General features: G+C 29.0%; 2 protein-coding genes across 2 annotated transcripts; one reads left to right on the forward strand and one right to left on the reverse strand.

Moving 5' to 3' along the window:
• Window positions 1-10,978: 10,978 nt before the first annotated feature.
• On the reverse strand, window positions 10,979-13,300 carry LOC130940961 (60S ribosomal protein L35a-1). Its single transcript, XM_057869266.1, has 5 exons — window positions 13,171-13,300; window positions 12,568-12,603; window positions 12,181-12,409; window positions 12,049-12,091; window positions 10,979-11,171 (listed from the first exon to the last, which is right to left on the reverse strand). Exons 1-4 carry the CDS (start codon window positions 13,200-13,202, stop codon window positions 12,050-12,052), a joined length of 339 nt encoding a protein of 112 aa, XP_057725249.1. The 5' UTR covers window positions 13,203-13,300; the 3' UTR covers window positions 10,979-11,171; window position 12,049.
• Window positions 13,301-15,468: 2,168 nt separating this feature from the next.
• LOC130939455 (O-fucosyltransferase 19-like) lies at window positions 15,469-22,553 on the forward strand. Its single transcript, XM_057867558.1, has 8 exons — window positions 15,469-15,480; window positions 15,956-16,040; window positions 16,123-16,196; window positions 16,300-16,388; window positions 16,761-16,893; window positions 20,077-20,306; window positions 20,793-21,269; window positions 22,364-22,553. Exons 1-8 carry the CDS (start codon window positions 15,469-15,471, stop codon window positions 22,551-22,553), a joined length of 1,290 nt encoding a protein of 429 aa, XP_057723541.1.
• Window positions 22,554-23,589: the final 1,036 nt, after the last annotated feature.

Here is a 23,589-nt window from a genome sequence, read left to right on the forward strand (position 1 = left end):
CCGAAATGTTAAACCAACAACTTTTATAGACAATTATTATATCAATAAAATATATTTTAAGAAAAAAAAGATAATTGGGACTTACACATTTTTATTAACATAATAATAAAGTTTTTAAAATTGGATTAGACCGATCAGTTCGATTGAATTAATCAAAAATTGATATTTAACTAATCCAGTTGACAGTTAATTGATAAACTAACCGAATCAGTCAAATTTTTTAAAGTTTCAATTTGTGATATGTCTCAGAAACGGTGTTATTTTGACGTAAAAAACAAAAACCACTAACTTAACCCGATTTCCTTATCCTAACGAAGTCCCTTCACTCACGAACGTCTCCCTCAACCCTCTCCTTTTCAACCCTAATTTCCAATTTCCCTCCAACGATCAGAACTTCGTAAGGAACTGCACCATCCCTACCACAATTGGCGCTGGTAGTGACCATCAGCGATTGCCACCCTTGCGGTTCGAATAGTCAGGTCATATCTCTATATGCACTATCTATATATATAATTTAATAAATGAGATCTATATATTAATCTTCATTCGATGAAGACCATTATATATATATATTGATATTTTTGGATTATTAATGTCCTTTTTAATAATCCTATAACCAAGAACAATTTAGATTAAATTATAAAAAATTCATCTCTCATTATTATAATACTATCACAATGATAAATCTCTAAATTTAATCAAGAACCTTATTATATTAACATTTTAATATAATAACAATAACAAATTATTTGACACATAATTGATTAGATTGTGATCATACTACTTATTCCCAGCAGTAGTGGTGACAGAGACATCAATGGTAACGACATTGAAAGAGGCTCTGTTTCACGCGACGAAAGAGTTTTAACCAAGCTCATACAGTCGTTGGAGAAAATTGGTCATAGCCGGCCCCATTAGAAGGGCTTCCACAGGTAGTTGCAGGGGAAAGAGAAAAAAAGAAAAAAGGGTGGAGAAAGAAAAGGTTTTAAGTGAAAAGAAAAAGCTGGACATTTTGAATTTAGGGTAATATTATTGTCAGATTTACTGGCTGATAAATCTAATGATAATGAATTGATGGTTACTAAAATGCAGTATTCCACTAATTAACGTTAATCTATTGATAAATCTCACCATAATTTTTGTAATTTTTTTTATATTTTTTTTCTAATTGTTATCAGGGAAGTTATTATCGAAAACAAAAATTTAACAGTAAATCTTTGTACTGACAAATTTATTATTTCAACGGCCAATAAAACCGTTGCTAATGGATAATACTAAATCAAACAGAAAATTTGACAATATTTAGTGTTTTTCTTGTAGTGATAATTAAATCTTCTATAGTTGAATGTGATAATGTTTCGAAGCAAATTACCCAAATTGTTAAGAGCGATTGAGCCAAGTCAAAGGTGGTTCAAAATTCTTGAAGTGCTTGTTGGACAGTTGTTGGAGATACTGTACTTGCAAATGACTCCCATGCCAAAATCAGTATGTATTTTAGTAAGGTAAGCATAACTTAGAATGAAAAATTTATTTAGGGGGATATTTATAGGAGAATCCAAGCTATTAACTATCTTGAGGAAGTTCGTCTAACTTCAGAAGGTAATGCAATAGATGGTTGGATGAAGAGGGACGATTACTCTTTTTACAATAGAGGAAAAAAATATCATATACAATGCACACTTCTTTTAAAAAAAATATATATATATATATATTTACAATCTTCACTTTTCACACTTCACCAAAGAAATACTAATCTTAAAAAATAGATCTTGTGAAATTTTTAGACTATTAGTTTGGACTCAAATAGAAATGATAACTAATCCGATGTTAATTTATCAATGATGGATAGTGTTTGGTTAGTGAAAAAAAAAATCATGTGAGATGATAAATAAAGAAATTAATTTATAGTTAGTGACATATATAGAGTGGTTAACAAATCTGATTAGTTATTATCGGGGAACACTTTTAAGAGTTACTGTAGGCGATTGGCGCAATTATGGGCATGCTAGACGGAACGAAGTCATAACAAGCAGCCATCAAAACAATTCAGAGCATGTGATGATTTGTTGCTATATCATACCATTATATTTTACACCAATCCAATGAGAACAACACAAGTAATGTCCAAAGCATGTGAATTTGGTAAGGTACGAATAGACCTCAAAGATGTTAACATATCTGTATTAATTATTAAAGAATAAAGACCATGCTACATAAAGACTATAAACTGTATTAATTAATCATTTAAGAAGAATATATATCAGATATTTAATAAAAGGTTTGATCATATTTAATTATTTTACTATAAAATATTTAACTATTCTAATGATAAATTATGTTATTTAAAAATATATAAATATATAGCAATTTTATTTATTTTCACATGAGTCCAATTTGTAAATATATTTTTGCAAAATCAAAGGGAATGAGGGATAGTTAGTTCTGATATATTAATTTAAAATATATAAGAATAATATACGAAGGATTATAGCTACGTATGTGTCAATATATCTACTATATAGGTGAGGGGAGTTTGTCAAAATTAGATTATGGCACGTAGCTTATAAGGATACTAATAAGTAATGCAATGACATTGATATTTTTGATATAGGATGATAGATAATAATGGTTGAAAAATAATAAAAAATAGTCTAAACAGTTTAAAATTATTTTATTTAATATTTATTAATTATTATTAAAATAATTATATAATTTTAAAATATAATAAATATATAATTACAGAGATAATATATATAAAATTATAAATATTATATTATATAAAATAACGAAATCCACATATAAAATTTAAATTTACAGAAAAATAATCATATGTGATATCTATAAAAATAAAATAACATACAAATAATAATAATATGTCTTCCAAAAAGAAAGAAAATAAAATTGTTCTTTATTTGCAAAGTAGAAAACAAATCTAATATACTGGTGGACCCCCCTAATTCAGTAATTCTCTAGACAATAAGCTCAACTAAATTATAAAAAATATTAATTCATAACACATTAAATATACTCTCAAGTTTAAACAAATATTTTTTTTTTCTTTTTGGGTGGGTACTACTGCGTTAAGTGGGTCATTCTTCAAATATGAATATATTCGAATCTATTATTATTTGTGGCTGAGAGGGTTATGTGGTTAGTTTGTTACATACTTACATATATGTCGGCAAGTCTTGCATAGTTTATTGTCCTGTATATATAATTCAGACCAAACAAATTATTAAAGATTAAATTATAAATGCCAACTTCTTTTTCTGTATATTATCAAATTCAGTTTCATGAATTAAGATTTGAGTTGAATAGCGAAAGGATGGAGATAAAAATATTATAAATTAGAATCTTCTTTCCAATTATTTATTCGATCTGGTTAGGTAAATTATTACTTTCACTTTTACTTTTATACGTTTGTCAAATTCTGATTTCTATGGTATGTTAGAGAACTTTTTTTAAAAAATTAAAAAGAAAAATCCTATGATTTCACTCACATGTATGTTGATTGTTGATCCCAGCAGAACATCTGAACATATCCTTAATTTATTTTTTATTAATATATCATATATAGTAGAATTTACGGTAATTATAGTAAATAAAGTTTAATTATTCTATTAGTTTTTATAGTTTCATAAAATTTTTTAATTAGATTTTTGTATTTTTTTTAATTGAATTTTTGTACTAAAATTTTTTTAATTGAGTCTTTACATTTTTTTTATTTGGGTCTCTGTACCAATTTTTTTTGTTGAGTCTCTATAAAATTAAGCCAATTACTGTTAAAAGGGACCTAATTAAAAAAAATAGTATAGAGACCTAATTAAAAGAAAAAAGTATAGAGACCTAATTAAAAATTTTGTAAAACTATAAAAACTAACAGTATAATTAAATCTTATAATAATTATATAATTTTGACAATACATTTAAAATATTGTAATTAAGATAATTTTTTACATCTTTACAACATTTTTAATTTTATTTTTAAATTAAATGTGTCATCAAATATTAAAAATATTATTTTAATTTTAACAACATTTTTTAAATATTGTCAAGATTATATAATCACCCCATACATATATATATATATATATATATATATATATATATATATATATATATATATATATACCCAAATAATTCTAGAATGGACAGAAGCATTGTTATTGCATACATAAGGAATTTATAAAGAAACAAGTAAAATAAAGATAATTTCTCCTAATTATGTTCCTTACATTTATTTTCTTTCCCCCACAAGTCATAGGTGGGAGTGTACCGTACCTTCCATCCATTTACTTTGATTTTAGTTATTGCCGTTGGAACTCCTTTGATATATAGTCAAAACTCAAAACATCGTTAGGTCATGGTTAGGTCCAAAATTTTTTCCATGGTGGAATATAATTGAAGGTGGCCAAATATTGCAGAATAACCTAAACTCGTTCAATTCAAATTAGTGAAATTAGACCTTCTCCTACCTAAGGATGATATGCAACATGTGTTTACTCATAAAGAGCATGTTATGTATCTTCAATCACACCAAACCAAAGACTATATATTATAGGAAGGTTTTCAGGTGTATCGGGAACATCGGTGTTCCAGTTGTTTTAACCGTTGATTTAAATTATAAAAAATATATATAATATATATTAATTAAAATCAACGGTTAAAACAACTGGAACACCGATGTTCCTAGATACACCTGATAACTTTCCTATATTATAATATACGGGAACTCCAAATATGTGGATTATAAGGAAATAGTTTTTTCCTTCTTCTTCTTGCTTGCGTGAAATTAGAGTTAAGATATATTTTCAAGCTTTTAAGACATTTATATTGGAGCTGCTCTTACATGAATAATGGGGAATTCAATTTATGTCATTATAATTAAAACAGTAATGTTTAGGAGACAATAAAAAATTAGCTAAAATATTTTATTTAACATTTATTTCAAGGGTTATTTAAAATTGGGTTGCTTTGGGTCTAAACGTAAGGTTCAAATTCTTTTTGAAATAGCGCCCGATATCTACTGGTGTCGAAGTGTCGTTGTCCGAATTTCTCGTGAGGAGGTGGAAGTGGTACTTACAAGAAACTCTAATGTTTAAGTTAGCAAAGATTTTAGGTAGGTTTTAGTAGATTAAGTTCGAAATATACTTGAGGATGTCAAGGTATTTATAAATATAAATGTAGAGTTAATAACCACCTTTTGAATAGTCTCACCTTGATAATGGGTCGGTTACTCCTTTTTATTTAGAAAGATTGTTGAGATCTCCTTTCTAGATGATTAGGAGAAATTGTAGGAATTACTTGCTTATTTGGATAAGAGGGACCGAACTGTAATCGTCATATTCGACCTCTATAAAATCGGATATTTATTTAATGTAGATAATATTAGTTGATTGAACTTTATTCTTTTTAGATTTGACTAAGTGATGGGACAAAATATGAATAACATTAATTAATTCTAACTATAGTTAATAGATTTTAATAAGATATATTTTGACTGTTTGGATTGAAGTTTTCTTTAAACCCAAACATTATAAAATAGCCTAACCATCTTGTAATTAATATGAGAAAATGTCAACAAGGGTTGCATGATGTGTTGTGAGGTAAGGGAGCATGTGCAAATAGTACCTTTAATTTGATTTGGTGTCTTAGTCATGAAAACTTGTCAAACCTAAAGTGGGATTTCCCATTCCTTATATTAGTTATTACATAAAATTTTAAAGATGAAATCAACGCCTAAATAAAAAGGTACTGCAAAATTTCAATTGGACAATTTTGGTCTATGAGAGGCGCTTGCTTTTTTCAACCTGGAAATAAGATCTTAGAATCTGATTGTGCCACTTTTCTTTTTTCCAAGTTTTGTATGGAGTAATGATGTACCCTTTTTATGTGGAAACCAACTTGGCCTTGTGTCTTAGAACGTGGTTTCACATTGCTTTTTCCTATCTAAGCATGCAATCTCTAGTTCAATTGTAATTTAAGAGAGAGAAAAAAAATAAGGTTGTGAGAATCGAACCGGTCATCGAACTACTTTAATTATTGGTTTATTGGTTTATAGGTTCAATCGGTTTGATCGTGGTTGAATCGAAAAAATTGTTTTATAATAAAATAATAAATAAAATATAAATAAACATATTAGAATATAATTATAGTCTAACATAAATTTTAATGTCTTCTAAATATAAAGTACTACTTCAACCAAAATCTAATTTAACATTTGATTTCATAATTATTAACAATATTATTCAATATATCACTATTGAACTCGTTAAGATAGTCACAAAAAATAAAAAAAAATCATTGAATTAACTAAATCAATAACAAATATTCAATCATCTACTCAAAGCTAAGCTCAGTATCATAGCATGATAAATCAGTAACAGCCAATAATGTAACCAGAAATTTCCAGTCTCAAGGGCAAGATACCAAATTATCATTGAATCAGATGGCAAAGAACTCTTGTTGATGTTGTTGTTATTAATTTCATCCAATCTTGATCTCATCCATGAAAAAAGCCAATGAAGGGTGACAAGCCTCATCAAGCTCCTAAGGCTTGCCATTCTTGGGACTGCCAACATTCCTCTTTGAGGTAACAGCCATTTTCACTCCCTATAAGCAATTGGACATAAGAAACATTCTCCACCTTCAAGTTTTAGCTTGGCATATCCCATCTATCTATCTAACTATCTAACTTATAACAAAATTTTCAGCCAAATTTTAACAAAGTTTCAGCACATTCTTAATAAAGAGTAACAAACTCTTCCAAATCTTTCTCATGTTAAGAATATTAGAAAATAAATTCAATTTTCAGGAGCCAATAACAAAATCTTGAAATTTGAATATCATCAAATACACACCAAAACCATAATCAAAAAAATCAATGCCAAATCTTATTATTTATAAACATATTCAAAAAGGACGGACACTCACAAATTTAGCATGATTTTAAAGTAGAACGAGAATGAGGGCAGATGAAATCAGTGGTAACAAGATGGTAAGGCACGACAGAAACAGCAACAGAAGTAGCAGCACTGGCAGTTCAACAAGAGACTAAACAGAGACTACAGCACCAGACCACACACTAAAAGTAAATCATATAGTTAATAAAAAAATTACCTAGAACTAGAAGCTAGAAGAAACAAACAACTATTTAATCATAGTTAATAAAAAATTATTCACAGAGCTTCACACTTCACTGACTTCACAATTCATAGAGCTTCACAGAATCAAACAATGGTTTAATCATAGATTCATAGTTAATAAAAAAATTGACCTAGAAGAAGCCTTCAACAGAGCATGCAAGAGGGAGACAGAGATATCGAGTGACAAAGACAAGGAGCAGTGGTGGAGAACCTTCGAACGGGACCGTTTTTGCGGAGGAGCACCTTCGGCGGCGGCGTAGCTGCGCGACGAAGGAAGGTTGCGATGGCTGCGCGATGTAAAGGAAGGTTGATATCGATGGCTGCTGCGCGATGGAGGAAAAGTGAGCGAGCAGACGGTGGCTGCTCAAAGGAACGACGGCGGCGGCACGAGGCGGTGGCTGGACGGAGGTGAGGGACGGCCAGGAGATCGATTGAGAGGAGCTGAGTGTGAGAGAGGCAGAGTGTTATGGAATGAGTGGAATCTGGATCTGGGCATCTGGCATGGGAAGATGGAGTTAGGGCTAAGTGCATATCCGCAGCTGAAATGGTGGCGTTTCGTTCTCCCCTCAAAATATCGACCGGATCACAGTTCGGTTCGACCGACCGGTTCCCGGCCAGTTCACCGGTCTAATTACGATTTTTAAATTCTCCAGTTTTACTAATTGTTCGAATCGCTTTTTTGTCCGGTTCACAGTTTAACCGGTTCGACCGGCCGGTCCGAACCGGTTTTCAAAACCTTGAAAAAAAGTATCATCATATAATAATTTCATTTATATGAATATATCAATTATGTTAGATATACATTCAAATTAATTACTAAAATTAGTTATTATTATAAAATATATATTTAAAATAAATTTAATATATATATGAGAATATTTTTCTCTCTTAAAAAATATTAAAATGATACTTCTCTTTCTTGTATTTATAAAATATACACTCTTTTTCTTATAATTTTTAAAAAATTTCATTTTAATTTGTTTTAAATTTTCTGTATTAACTATTATCAATTTTATCTATTTAAAAAATAAATAAATTATTTTTCTGTGTTATCTATTTTATCTATTTTTTTAAAAATAATTTATTTTTTTAAAAAATAGATAAAATTGACATTAGTTAATATAAAAATTTTAAAATAAATTATAAAAAATTTTTAAATTATAAAAAATATATATATTTTATAAATAAAAAAGAGACATATCATTTTAACATCTCTAATAAAAAAAATAAAATTTTCTCTATATATATTTATATATAATTACATAATAATTAATTTTGATAAATGATGTTAGTGTATTTCTAATATTTTTGTAAAGTTATAAAAGTTATATAGCTTACATCATCATCAACATTATTATTATCTTTTTCTCCAATTTATTAGTCATTGATTCCATAGTGTACAAATCCTTTTAAGCTATATAAGTTGCACGTAAGGGAAAGTCAAACCTCAGAGGAAGAAAAGCATGGAGTACGTTTTCATTTTGTGCATATAATAACCAGCATGAACAAAATAATAGAGCAAAAAGATGAAGATAAAAAATTTAAATATGGTTAGCCCAAGGGTTGTAGTTGGAAGATTAATTTTTATGTCTAGGAATAATATTACTAGAAATACGATTTTTTAGAATGATATTATCAAGCATATATCATTATCATATTTGGTTTGTAGAAGCAAAATTTATAGACTATTGATAATATACCAAAAAATGTGTTATTTTTTGTTTGGTTAAATTTATTATCTTTGAAAATTTTATATACTTAGTCAGAATTACCCTAAAAATTTTAATTAAAATATTAATCACTAAATTAGTAAATATAAATAAATATAAAATAATATCAAATATTTTTAATCAAAATTATTATTGACCCTAATTTTTTAAAAAATGATTGAAATTAAATATAACATAATATTTTTACTTTTTACATTTTTTTAATTTATAAAAATATCTCTAATATTTAAGGATAGAAATGAGTTGAAGTAGTGGTAGAAGAAATCAAGATGCGCAAAAGTAGTGGCAAAAGAAGGAACACTAACACGAATAAAAAAGAGATCAAAATCCTTCTAGAATGAGGTGCATGACAGTGGTGCAAACTCAAATCGACGGCGAGGTGGTGCCTCCATGAATTTGGAAGAGGCAGAGAAGACGTTTCTGCTAGGGTTTTGTTTCAACGTAAAATGAGAAGGACGGAAAAGTGAAAGAGAGAGTTAGAGTTAGATTAGTAAGAATAATTTAGTCTTTTTCTTTTATTATCTAAATTTCATTTCCATAAAAATTAAATATACCCAAAGGATGAGTGAGAACTAAAATGATAGTATTTTGATTTTTTGAAATAAAATTTATCAAAGAATAATTTTATAAACTTTGAACTAACGAGAATATGATATTTTTATCTTAAAATTCTTAAAAATACTTTATAATTCTCCCAATCACACATATCTTAAAGACATATATACTTAAAAGTGGTTTGATTGTGTGAATCACAAGTATATGGAACTTGAATATTTCGTTAAAAAAAATGATCCTTTTCTTAGATCAAATGTAGTTTTTTTAAGATACCCAAATTAAAACTTGAACCTTCTATATCCAACCCATTTACATTTTAACTATAGAACTAGCAGCACTATCCGAATTCATGGATATTCATCCTTATTTGTTTAACCCACAATGTATATGTAAGTTCATAAAACTATATATGCATATAATTAATGAGTGCCAATGAATTTTAGCTCAAGTGGTTTCCCATATAAATTCATATATATATATATATATATATATATATATATATATATATAAACTTAAATTCAAATTGCTCTTTTTATACAAGTATTTAGGTTTATCAAACTAGTAATTTAATTTGCTAATAATAAATAAATAATAATTGATATTATGGAATATAGAAGAACTAAATATTGTATTTGAGTGAAATCAAATTTGATTTTTGCAAGTTGGATCAGATAGGATTGGTTGTGAAGTAGAATTCGGGTTGAAGAATGTAAACTCACGCGTAGGATGAATAGAATTCGGGTTGAAGAATGTAAAGTAGAATGAGAATAAAACTTAAACCCTATCCTATCCAAGTATCCATCACTATCCTTGCTTACCATTGTATACAACACACGTGCCAAGTTCCTATATTACACCATTGTGATTTGTGACCCAATTTTCTGTAAAATACCGTTGGTTGTCTATTTAGAAAAATAAAAACTGAAAAGCCTCAGCAGTATACATTTTGGTTAAGATACGTTTGATTCAATTAAAATGTTACAAATTTTCGGCTTATAAATAATTCTCTTTTTTTTTAACCATTAGTTAGGTTTGAACAGATATTTTAGACATCCTAACAGCTTCATCTTATGAAGATATTTAAATTATTCCTACCAAATTTGTAGAATAAGACAATGGTACGTCTGTATTCCTTTTCGAAACTTCTAACAGAAAATTACATTAATTTATTATTTCTACTTGGGCCAAATGCCTTTCTTTTTCCCTACAATGAAACAAAAAAACGTGCACATAATTTTCATCCACGGCTCCACATATTGCGGGGAGACCTTTTACCTTTTTGTTTATTTTTTCTTTTATGAATCGGAAGTTGGTAACCGCTAATCAGCTGAGCATAAATGACTTTGGGAGAATGGGAACAATCAACATCTGCTGAGTTAATACTTAATGGCATATGTTAGACAACGGCCTAAAAAAGATGCATCATTTGTCTCCGAGACTCTTATAACTCCATTTTTCTTCGTAAGTACGAACTAGTAAATTCAATTCACTTTTTAAGATATTTTTTCCTCAGCATCGTAAATATTTGCATTAACGGCGGTAAAAAGATTGATGAAAGTTGAGGCTCAATCCTCATTAATAACCAAAGAAGTGAGAACTAACATGAAATTGGGTTCATTCACCATCCTAAATAATGAAAAGCTATTCTGCTTAAGAGTTACGGACATCAAAATTTAACTGGTAATATGCAAATTCCTTCTATGCCCACACAAAATTCACTACAACAAGAGGCCCGGAGAATCTGTAAACAAGAATAAAATAAAGGCGTTATACACATTAGTTACTTATATAGAATCAGAAGGAAACAAAAAAAAGGAAAAATGAACACACAAAACTAATTCGGACGAGACGAATGAAAATGTTGGGTGGGGGAACAGTGTGTGTAAATCTGTAAGCCAATTACATTGGAGCACATCTCCACAAATACAGGAAAAGGCTCAAGCAGAAAGGTTTTTTTACTTGCTATATGCACAGATAAAATCCTGGGAATAGTTTTTGTTAATATATGTTCCCAAGAAGAACTATGTGCAAGTTTCTTTGGCAAGAAACAGAACTTTCCAAATAAAAAATAGGCATCACAGAGCATATAGACAACAATAGATTTGGAGAAGATTGGATTACTATTATAGATAGTAATTCTAATGACTACTTTTTTGGGGGGAGGTCAGGGGAGGGGTGAGTGAAGTAAACTATAAGCCAATTACATTGGAGCTTATCTCCATGGATAGAGGAGAACGCTCAAGCAGAAAGGTTTTTCATTTACTATATGCACAAATAAAATCCTGGGAGTAGGTTTCGTAAAGATGAGTTCCCAAGAAGAACTATGTGCAATATTCTTTTCAAATGAAACACAATTTCAAAAATCGAAATAATAAACAAGGCAACAGAGAATATAGATCTAGATATTAGATGACACAATGATACTGACATTAGGTTCAAAGATAATCTGACTTTAACTAGTAGAACACAATTTCAGAATGTAACATTCAAAATACAAAGAAGCATATTAATTTAGTATGCAAACTTGATCATGGGTAAGCCATTCTCTAGGTTGAAACCACATGAGGAATATCCCAAAATTCAGATGACAAAATACACCAATTAGATGGTAAAATTACCTCATATATTGCTTGGATACATGAAGACTCTGACCCTTGCTCCCTGCAGATGAATCAACACCCAAAACCATCAGAAAATCATACAAAAGCCAATCGAAGAACAATTGAACATTTCTCTGCCTTGAAAATTACCATTGATTTTGGTGGCAGGTTTGACTTGAACTTAGCACGGACAATACCACTGTTACCATGAGGCCTGGTAACCTTACCCCAAATGCAGCGATAGTGGGATCCATTCTTCTTTACCTTGGCTTTGTATATGTATGCCATGCGCTTCCCAGCATACCATGCAACCTCTTCCTTGGTATTTACTCCCTCAATCTGGATAAGAGAGGTGTTTGGATATTGGTTTGACTTGGACCTGAAAGAACACTACCAATATCTTAGCGTATATCAAGTCATGCCAACTGAATCCACACACAATTTATATGCCATTCTTGAGATAAATTCATAAATCCCACTTTTAGTAATATAAACCACAAAACACCAATTTACTATAGGAGGGTGGAAGAAGTGTACCTCTTGTATCCAAGGATTGAACCCCTGACATAAAGTCTGAAAATACAACACAAAAGTACAACACGGTCAACAATTTTCATTTCTTAGATAAATCTCCCTCAGAAATGCACGATGAGCATATGCATTCACATTTTACAACATAAAATGATGATATTCAATTCATAATCAACATAGCATCTCCAAAACACATCGAACATTCAGCAGAAATTTTAATACACATGCATACAACTGATAACAGATCCTAAAACTCCCAAAGCCTCAACTTTCAGATGCACATGAATCCACACACTCTGTTCATTTTACAGGAAAATACAATGTTACTGTCTGAGAAGTTAATTCAGCATTGCTCCTCACCACATCATATCACTTAAGCACCTTAACACATTAGCCAAAGCAAACAGAAACCCTAAACCCTAAACCAAATCTTGATCTTCATCAACCACATCACAAATGTGCATTTCACATTAAATCACTAACAAAAACAAAAATCACAAACACTTCTCTTTTTTCCCTTCCAGAAACGATACAGTTGTGAATAGTATTAGGTCATCAACATAATGCAAAAGATCGAAAAACAATGTAGAGAGAGTTAGAAAGGGAAACCTGACACGCTCTCCTTGGCGACCTTTCACCATTTTCGCTTGAAGAAGATGCTCCCTCGCCTCCTGCAACTGCTGCTTCGGGTTGATGCACGGCGGAAGCTGCACCAAGCTGAATCAGCTCCATGGTTATATACACGCACAAAAATAAACCAGGCAAGGTTAGGGTTTGTTCTTCCCTTTTGATTGGGCTTTCATTACCCACTCTTCAGGCCCATTATCTTACTTCCTTTCTTCCAACTCTTCTTTTCTGTCCATAACCTTTTCGATCAACCAAATCTATATTTCGGACCAGGGAAAAAAAACTTTTTCAAATATTTTCCACTTTTTTTAAAAAAAAACATTTATATCATTAATTTTAGTTTCAATTTTTTTTTGAAAAACTATATGATTAATTCTTTTTAAAATATTTAATATTTTTATTTAATTATATATTTGTCAAAAAATATCATGTACACACAAAAGATCAATAATTATGTATTTATATGTATTTTGTATTTTAATATATATTTTACAAATAGATTAATTTGCAATGAAAGTTCTATTCAAAAACTGATATTGGTCAATAAAATATTACATACACAAAATAAAATTCAAATTTTTTTATATTTGTTTAAGTAGTAAATGAATTAACCCAAGTTAATTATTTCCATTTTCTTAATAACAATTAGAATGGCAATTTTGTTAAATTGTCCGATCACTACTTTCAATCATATAATTATTATATATTTATGTATAAAAATATATATTATTTAACTCATTTTCATTATATATTTATATTTTAATATGTATTTATATTCATAGCTAATTTTTAATATACACATAATATAAAAATCAGCGGTTACATGGAGGAGAGTCAATTAATTAGTGATGAAGCTAAGCAGTGGTAATTTCCTTATTAAAATTTTGAGACCTATTATAGCATAGAGAATAATCTAAAAACATGTGAAACAGCGAGAGAGTAGTATCGCCTCATATTCCGTTTTGTACGTGATGGGTTGATGGCAATGTTGACTCATGGTTCAACTACGCAAAAGCCACACCAAACACATAAAAAGCCACAATTGTTCTTAATGTATTAATTTCTTCTACTTCACCAAATAATCCTGGGTCTTATTAATTACATATATAAATATTCATGCCAATAAGAAGTAGGGGTTTATTAGAGGGAGGAGAAGAACGACATGGATTATTATCAATGTGTAGTGTGCGGCATAGGATAAGACATTGGCAAAAACTATGTAGGATGAAGCAAGGGCGTCACATGTTTTGGGGCTTAATAGTTTTGTTGTTGATGTGTTTCTTGCTTAAGTTTTTGTTGATGCATATCTTTTCTCATCAGCTTGATGTCCATCGTGCAATAAGGTCCAACATCGTGCAGCATAAAAATTCATCTCACACGCATTCGGTATATTACAACTTTCTTTTCTGTTCATTCCATCATGTGTGTCTCTCTTCCCGTTCTTAATTGCTTCTAATGCATGCTTTAGTTTATGGGCATAGTTTTTTCTTTTTTAACAAACTGCTAACATTTTAGTCAATGTTTAGTCCCTTTTTATGGAAAAACGATAAAACGATATTATAAAGGAAGTATAGGAGTCAAATGTGTACAATAGAAGTTTAAAGATATCCGATTTAATATTAGAGGTTTAAAGATATCCGATTTAATATTAGAGGTTTAAGGATGTCCGATTTAATATTAGAGATATAATTATTAGTATTATTTTTTTTCATCAGCTTAATTTTTTAGAATGAGTGGTATTATGACATAATATTAGAGTTCTAGATTTCTAGATTTAAAAGGTATTCTTGGTGAATCTCAAAATCTGAATAAATCTAAATAGTATGAGTGATGTTCATTTTATGTTTATTTTGTAATTCATATACTTCAGTGTAATTATATACATTGTACAAATATGTCATTGGCTCCCTAGTAGATGTATAGACAAAAATTTATAATAATACTTTTTATTGTTAGATAACACTTTTTAAAAAGGTGTTATTTAAAAAATATTAAAATATAAAAAAAATGTACCTTTAAGTTTAATAACATTTATATAGTCATACTAGAATTTACCATTTTAAAAATGTGAGAAGAAATATCCTGAAAAAAAAATATTGCAATATCAAGTGGATGAATTTGAATGGTACATATATCTTTTTGGTTGGATGTAGAAAAAGCATCATAATTAAAGTTGTGTAAAGTTATTTTATTAAAAATGGTTGATATGCTGAAAATAGATTTAAAACGAGTAGCAAAACTTACCTACCAAAAGGAAAATACGAAAAAAAGAGACAAAAAATGACGTATCAAGTGATGATAATCAGCATATGGCATTTTGTATACGGTAGATTCTAGTATTTTGTATATGATAAATTCTAATACGAGTATGTTATAATGGTTATGATAATTATATAAGTGTCTTTAAAATTAAAATTATATTATTTTATTTTAGTAATATTTTTTTAATAATACTTTTTAAAGAGTGTTGTTTAATAAAAAAAATTTTAATAATATTTTTTAAAATATTATAGATATCGTATCATAGTCAAATTTCGTATATATGATTTACTTTGTAAGTCATTTTGATGGTGAAAATTTAGGTGAAGTTGATACTTGAGAGTTGTTAGATAAAAATGTAATCAAATCAGTCAAATCATCTAACGACTCTCATGTATTAACTTCACATGAAATCGACTGCATCCGAATTTTCACTTGTTTTGATATATCTTGCCCTTCACAAATGTAGTCAAAATATCATTGGTTTGTATTTCATTTTGTTAGCTAGACTCTGGAAATCTGGAAGCATCCCAAGAGTGACAACTACTACAAATGCATTGATAGTCAACCAAAGAGTAAAAACATGGTCCAATGTTCTTATTTCTTCTAAATTCGAGTACCCAATTACCAACTCTGATTTGTGGTTACCTATGGAAATTGTATATTATTCTACAGCGAAAGTAGGAAACGCCACAAATGGCTACCTTTTGGTTCACGCCAATGGAGGATTAAATCAAATGACAACTGGAGTATGCAATTAAATTAGTTTAGCACTATTTATTCTTCAATTAAATTTAATTTCCTCTGCTTTAATATTATACAATATAATATGAATTTTCAATCATATTGCAGATAAGTGACATGGTCGCTATAGCCAAACTTATGAATGCTACTTTGGTTTTACCAACATTAGACCATCATTCATTTTGGACAGATAGCAGGTATGAATTCTCACATATACTTGTATTTTCAGAGAGGAAAAAAAACTCTAAATTTCATGGGGATATAATTCGATTTTTTATTAATAAAAAATATAATTAAATCTTTCTTAGTTGTTAATTTTAAGAAGAAAAAAAATATAATAAAATATGTTTTTTTAGAATATTTTATAATTTATTCTACAATAAATACAAAAATAAATATTTTAAAATAAAAATACATTTTTTAACAGCAAAATAAAAAGATCTAAATAAAATTTTTATCTAATATAAAAATTTAATTATAAATTTTTAAATTATAAAAAAATAATTGAATATTTAATAAAACTATAAAAATGAATAAAAAACATGATATTTTTTCTTATTTTGTGCCAGTGGTTTTAAACAAATTTTCAACTGGAGGAACTTTATTAAAGTCTTAGAAGATGAGGTTCCAATAGTGGAATCTCTGCCACCAAGATTTGCAGCAATTAGGCCAGCATTGAAAGCTCCAGTTTCTTGGTCCAAGGCAATAAATATAACACATTATTTAAGTGTTACCATAATTAACTTATGTTGTATTGAATGTGTCATATCTATATATATCATTAGATTTTAATAAATAAAAAATTAAAAGTAAATATAAAAAATAAATATTTATAGATTCTAATAAATACAAAATATATTATATAAATAAATATTTTTTAATATATAATATTTTAAATAATAACATAATTTTTTTATTTTTAAATAAATAAATATAAAAAATATAAATTTTTTATTCATTAAAATTAATTATTATACAAAATTTTTTTTATAATATAAAAAATTATATTAAAAAGATATTTTAAATTGCAACCTAAAAATATAAAATAATTAAATTTTATTTTATATTACTTGATGAATAATTAAATTATTATATTTAAAATTTATTATAATTTTTTAATATTATAAAAATTTTATTACATAATATTTAATTTTAATGAATAAAAAATACTTATATTTTTGTATTTATATATTTATATTTATTTTCTAAAACATATAAGATTATATAATCATTTAAAGTATTATATATTAAAAGATATTTATTTATGTACTAAGATATTCTGTATTTATTATAGTTTATCAATGTTCTTCTTTTATATTAGTTTTTAATTTTTATTTAATAAAATCTAATAATTTATATAAATATGACACATTTAATACCTACAAAATTATTATACTTATTTTAGATATACCCTTATTTAAGTGTTACTATAATTAACCTATGTTTGGTAAGCTAGTATTTGATAGCAAAAACTTGACAAAATACAAAGAGATAGCAATAACATAAAATATTGGGTAAAAGACAAATAGGTCCTTAATCTTTTAATATGCGAACATTTTTGTCCCTCAAGATTAGAAAATATATTTCGATCCCTCACCATGTAAATTCCGTGACAATTAAATCCTTCTGTAGAATTGGTGCTCGAAACGGTAACGAAAATTGCTGAGGTGGAAGGGTGGAGAGTGATGTGTCCGTTACGATTGCTGAAGTGGATGGGGAACAACTTGTTGGAGGACAAATTAGTCCTTAATGACCAAAACGACGCTGTATGCATCCCCACTTTCATGCCCATCATCCTAGACCTCTCCTTCTACTTCTTCTTCCTCCATGGGAGTTTCATCGCGCCCTTTCTTCCTCTCTCGTCACACAGAAGAAGAGCCTTGCAAGCAACGAATAAATAAACCCATTGGTGCAGACAAAGTGAAAATTGGTTGAAAAAAACTTCAATTCACACTAATCAAGATTTTTAAACTTTGTAAATCATGGAATTTCTTGTTCCAACACCGTACCGAAAAGTGATTCCATGAGATTTTATCATAGGTCACTAAGTGTTTCAGAAGAGTCCAGAAGATTAAAGAGTTTCAGGGTTTATAGTGGAACTTCTGATGGCTATGTGATTGGTAGTGAAGATGAAATTGCAGAGATTGATGAACATGCTGCTTCTAAGATTCTAGTTCCAAGTTTACCAGATGATTCAAATGGTGAATTTGGTGCTCCTATAAGTAGTTGTTTCTGGCAATGGAAACCCAAATTTAATATACACTACGAGAAAGCTGGTTGTGAAAACATTGGTTCACCAAATGTTCTTTTTCTTTTTGGTTTTGGTGTTGGTTCTTTCCATTATGAGAAACAGCTTAAGGATTTGGGGCGTGATAATAAAGTGTGGACATTGGATTTTGTGGGCCAAAAAATGTCCCTTACTTTTGAAGACCCTGCCTCTAAGATTAAGGAAGGTGAAAGGAATATGAATAGGGATAGTACTTCTTCATGGGGTTTTGGAGAAGAAGACACCCTGCTGCTGCAGCATCGTTTGCTTCAATCATGTTTGCTCTTCAGGCTGAAATATCTTTAAATGAAATTTTATTTAGGTAGTAGAATAGTAAAACAATTATAGCATTAAAAATTTGAATACTGCTATGGCTATGGACATGCATTTATGATTTATGGTTCAAACCTTGAGAAGTTTGAGTGTTGTTTGCAATGTAGATGTAGAGAAAATGATGTGCCGATATGCTTGATGTATGGGAAAGAAGATCCATGGGTGAAACCAATATGGGGAGTGCAAGTGAAGAAAGGGTGCGATGAAATTGCCATGGAAGAAGAAGAAGAAGAAGAGGTCTGGAATGATGGGCATGAAAGTGGGGATGCATACGGTGTCGTTTTGGTCATTAAGAACCAATTTGTTCTCCAACAATTTGTTCCCCATCCAATTCAGCAACCGTAACGGACACATCACTCTCCACCCCTCCACCTCAGTAATCTTCGTTACCATTTCGAGCATCTATTCCACGAAAGGATTTAATTGTCACGGAATTTACATGGTGAGGGATCGAAATGTATTTTCCAATCTTGAAGGATGAAAATGTCCGCATTTTAAAAGGTCAGGAACCTATTTGTCCTTTATCCTAAAATATTTTGTTTAATTTTGTTTCACTTTCTTGTTTTCTCTATTTCTAGAAATACAAAAATACATAAGATCATGGTATGGAACAAAGTATATTGTATTTATCTTTATCTTTAAAACTTTTTTTCTCCATATTTGTCTTTAAAAGTAAATGCTATCTAAATATCTCAAGATAAAAAATATAAAAATAAGAAATAAAAAACAAATTAAAACAGGAAAATTATGAATTTTTCTAACATATTTATTTAGGATAAAGTATATTTTTTTGTCTTCTAAAATTTAGCAAAAATTTAAAAATATCCTTAAGTTTTATTTTGTTTCAATTTTGTTTCAAAAATTTTCGATTTACATCAAATATACTCTCAACAGCTAAATTTTCAAAAAATTTAAGACCAATCAAACAATAATGCATTACAACTATGCAGTCTATGCTTGATTTGTTTGTGTTAAAGGTTGTTTTTAATAATTATTGTTAAATTGGTCCTAAATTTTTTGAAAAATTAGTTGTCAGAAGTATATTTGACACAAATCGAAAATTTTTTGGACAAAATTAAAATAAAAAATAAATATATTTTTTAAACTTTTACCAAACTTTAGAAATAAAAATATACTTTATCCTATTTATTTATATGTTTTGGCATTTTTCTCCAAATAATTTATATTTTTATCTTGAGATAATAATTACCAAATAAATAAAGTATTGAATATCATGATGGTGGTTCTGAAACTAAAGATATGTGGAATTGCATTGGAGAATGTAGGGTAGCTACTACAAAGGGGAGATGATGGGATTATTGAGAAGACAGAAAGTGATAAAATTTACCCACACTGATTCTCGCCTTGTCAATAATGGTCTTCCTGATTCAATTCAGAAAATACGTTGTCGTACCATGTATAAAGCTCTTAGATTTTCAGTGCCAATTGAAGGGCTTGCAATGAAGTTGGTAAATAGACTTAGAAACAATACGCATTATCTTGCCCTCCATCTAAGGTACCTAAGTAAACTTTAGAAATAAATTGATATTGATATTTGTACGTATCTTTATTTGGTAGATGAAAAATTAAAAATTGATTCAATATTTTCTTTTTAAAATTTTCTTTCTCTCCTTTTTAATCTTTGCTCATCAACCACTTTGTTAGTTGATTGTCGATTAAAGATTTTAAATTCTATAAGGTGAAAATTCAGCTGCAGTTGACTTCATATGAAGTTGATATTTAAGAGCTGTTAGATGAAAATTTAATCAAATCAATTAGTCATTTAACGACTCTCAGTTGATATTTAAGAGCTGTTAGATGAAAATTTAATCAAATCAGTTAAGTCATTTAACGACTCTCAGTTATCAACTTCACGTGAAGTCGACTGCACCTGAGTTTCTGCTATTATATAAAAGCCCGTATTAAAAATAAACCAGTAAACTAAGCAAACGTAGCTTCTAATTAACAATTGTCTTATAAAAACATGGGAAACAAAATGCAGATATGAAAAGGACATGCTTGCTTTCACAGGATGCAATCACAACCTAACAAAAGAAGAAGCAAGAGAACTGAGAGAAATGAGATACAAAGTGAAACATTGGAAGAACAAAGAGATTGATGGCAAATCAAAGCGGCTAAAGGGTGTTTGTCCCATGACTCCAAGAGAAGTAGCATTGTTCCTTGAAGCAATTGGGTTCCCTCTTGACACAAAAATCTACATAGCTGCTGGTAGCATTTATGGCTCACAAGGACTCAAACCACTTGAAACCAAGTACCCTAATGTCTTCTCACACTCCACTTTGGCAACAAAAGAAGAGCTTGAACCCTTTAGGATCCACCAGAATCAGCTTGCTGCTTTGGATTATGTTATTTCGGTTGAAAGTGATGCTTTTCTTTACACCTATGATGGCAACATGGCTAAAGCAGTACGAGGTCACAGAGCATTTCAAGGATTTCGTAAAACCATTGCCCCAAACAAGTAATTATTTTCTTATTTTTATTTATATCAAGATTTTTTTTAGTACGTATTAGTAGTTAGGGTGAGAACAGGACAAGACAAGATACAAATAACATAGATATAAAAGTTTGTGTTCTTATATTCTATTTGATGATAAACTAGAACATATTATGAAAATTCAATCTATTCTCATTTTTTTATTCAAAAAATTTGAGAAGAAAAAATATAATACTAAAAAAATATAATTATAAAAAATTACTAAGAATAATAAAAAATAAGCTATCTCCCTATGTATTTCCTATCAGAATGAACACAAAATACACTAATTTAGTATTTCTAGATACAATGTCTCTCTCATATGTCAAACACAATTTTGATAAACAACCGCAGCCTAATAGTTATCTAATTCAAATTAATCTCCAAAATAATCCATTACATTCACTAAAATAAAGTAGGTTTGCACTAATTATGTCACTTTAATTAACAAAAATATACTATGTTAATTCTTAACAGAGTGATAGATCATTTAGTGAAAAAGAATAAGAGACTAACATTTTAAAATCTCAAAAATAATTTTAGTATATGCAGCTAATTTGAAGAACCATTTTAAAATTTAATATATCATCATTTGATTAGTAGTCTTTGGTTACATTTAGGATATTAGGGCAACAAAGTCAGTTTCTACAAAATTAGCTAATGAAAAAGTTTTACTGATATTTTTTTCAATCACAAATTGTTAAAAGAAGTAAATTTCAAAAAATGAATTTTGTAATGATATTTATAGTAACAATTTATTTTTTGTTTCCAGTAGTTATCAAATATTAATGAAAATATCATCAAAGAATTATCTGTCATAAAAAAATCATAAATTTTGGATAAATTTTTAAAATTAGCAATCACAAAAAAAATCTAAAAAAAAAAATCAAATAGAGATCAACAAACTATTAGATAGATAATAAACAATTTGGTTCATCATAAATATGAGAATACAATTAAAAAAAAATACACTTATTGAATTGAAACTGTAAGAACAAAAATAACTCCACAATTCAACCATCTGGTAAAATGGGCAAGTATGTGATGTCTAATTAATGATGTTTTTCAACATGTTGCAGGCAAAAGTTTGTTAGGTTGGTTGATGAGTTAGACAGTGACTTAATTTCTTGGGAAGATTTCTCATCTAAGGTTAAGAGCATACACAAAAACAATGTGGGAGCACCACATCCTAGAAAAATTGATCGCCACCCCAAATTGGAAGAGAACTTTTATGCAAACCCTTTTCCAGGTTGCATTTGTGAGAAGTGATTATTCAGTCATTAATTAATTAGTCATTAGATTAAACAGCAACTAATTCATCACATTCATTTATGTAATATACAGAGCTATTTGGAAATGTATATTGGTAAAGATGAATAGGCTAGTTGATAGGTGTGATATTGAGTATAAGAGTATCAAAAGATTAATGTATAATTTCTTTTTCCATTTTTTTACTCTGCAAAAAAAAAAAAAATAGACTTTATTTGGTGATGGAGAGTTAGAGACTTATTCCATTTATGTATATTAGTGGATTAACAGGTATTAATAGATTTTGTTTTAATTTAATTTTGATTTATTATTTTGTAAAGTAATTTTATACATATTTTCAATTACGTAATATCACATTTAGGGGTGACAAACGAATCGAAATCTGTCGTGCCGACTCGTTTAACTCGCCTAAAAAAGTGAATCGGATTAGAATTTTGAGACCACCAAAATAAAAAAATTCACCTAACTCGCATCGTATAATTCATGTGCTTTGACGGACTTTGACGGAATGGGACGGGATGAACTTACCTAACAGACCCGTTATTTTGTTTTATTTTTCTTTCTTTTTCTAAACCAAAAGACTACTCAAACTCATAATCCCAATTGCCTGCTAAAGTGGTGAACACTTTCACAATTTCAAATCAATCTTTAACCCTAGTAAAAATTAGTCATTCTTTGTCCCTGTTTCACGAGTTTTCTACCTCTCCTTAACCATCACACACGCAGACACTCTCGGACATTGTCGTCGGCATCCCTCATCGTCGCCTGCATCCGTCATGCCTCTTCTCGCACGACTTTTCTCCTCGCAACTCTCTTTCCAGTGTTCCAGGCTCACACTCGTCTGTCATTTGCTCGTACGTCTCCGTCACGCCTCTTCATCGCAAGCTGCTCCATCTCTTCGACGCTTGGACAATGTTCAATTAGATGTTTTAAACAATGTTTATTTTGATTTGGACAATATTCATTAAATTATTTTGTTATAAAATACTTGATTGATAACTATATTAGAAATTTAAAATTATAGAGACTTTATTTT

Source organism: Arachis stenosperma, chromosome 7, assembly GCF_014773155.1.
Source record: "Arachis stenosperma cultivar V10309 chromosome 7, arast.V10309.gnm1.PFL2, whole genome shotgun sequence".
Lineage (NCBI taxonomy): Eukaryota > Viridiplantae > Streptophyta > Magnoliopsida > Fabales > Fabaceae > Arachis > Arachis stenosperma.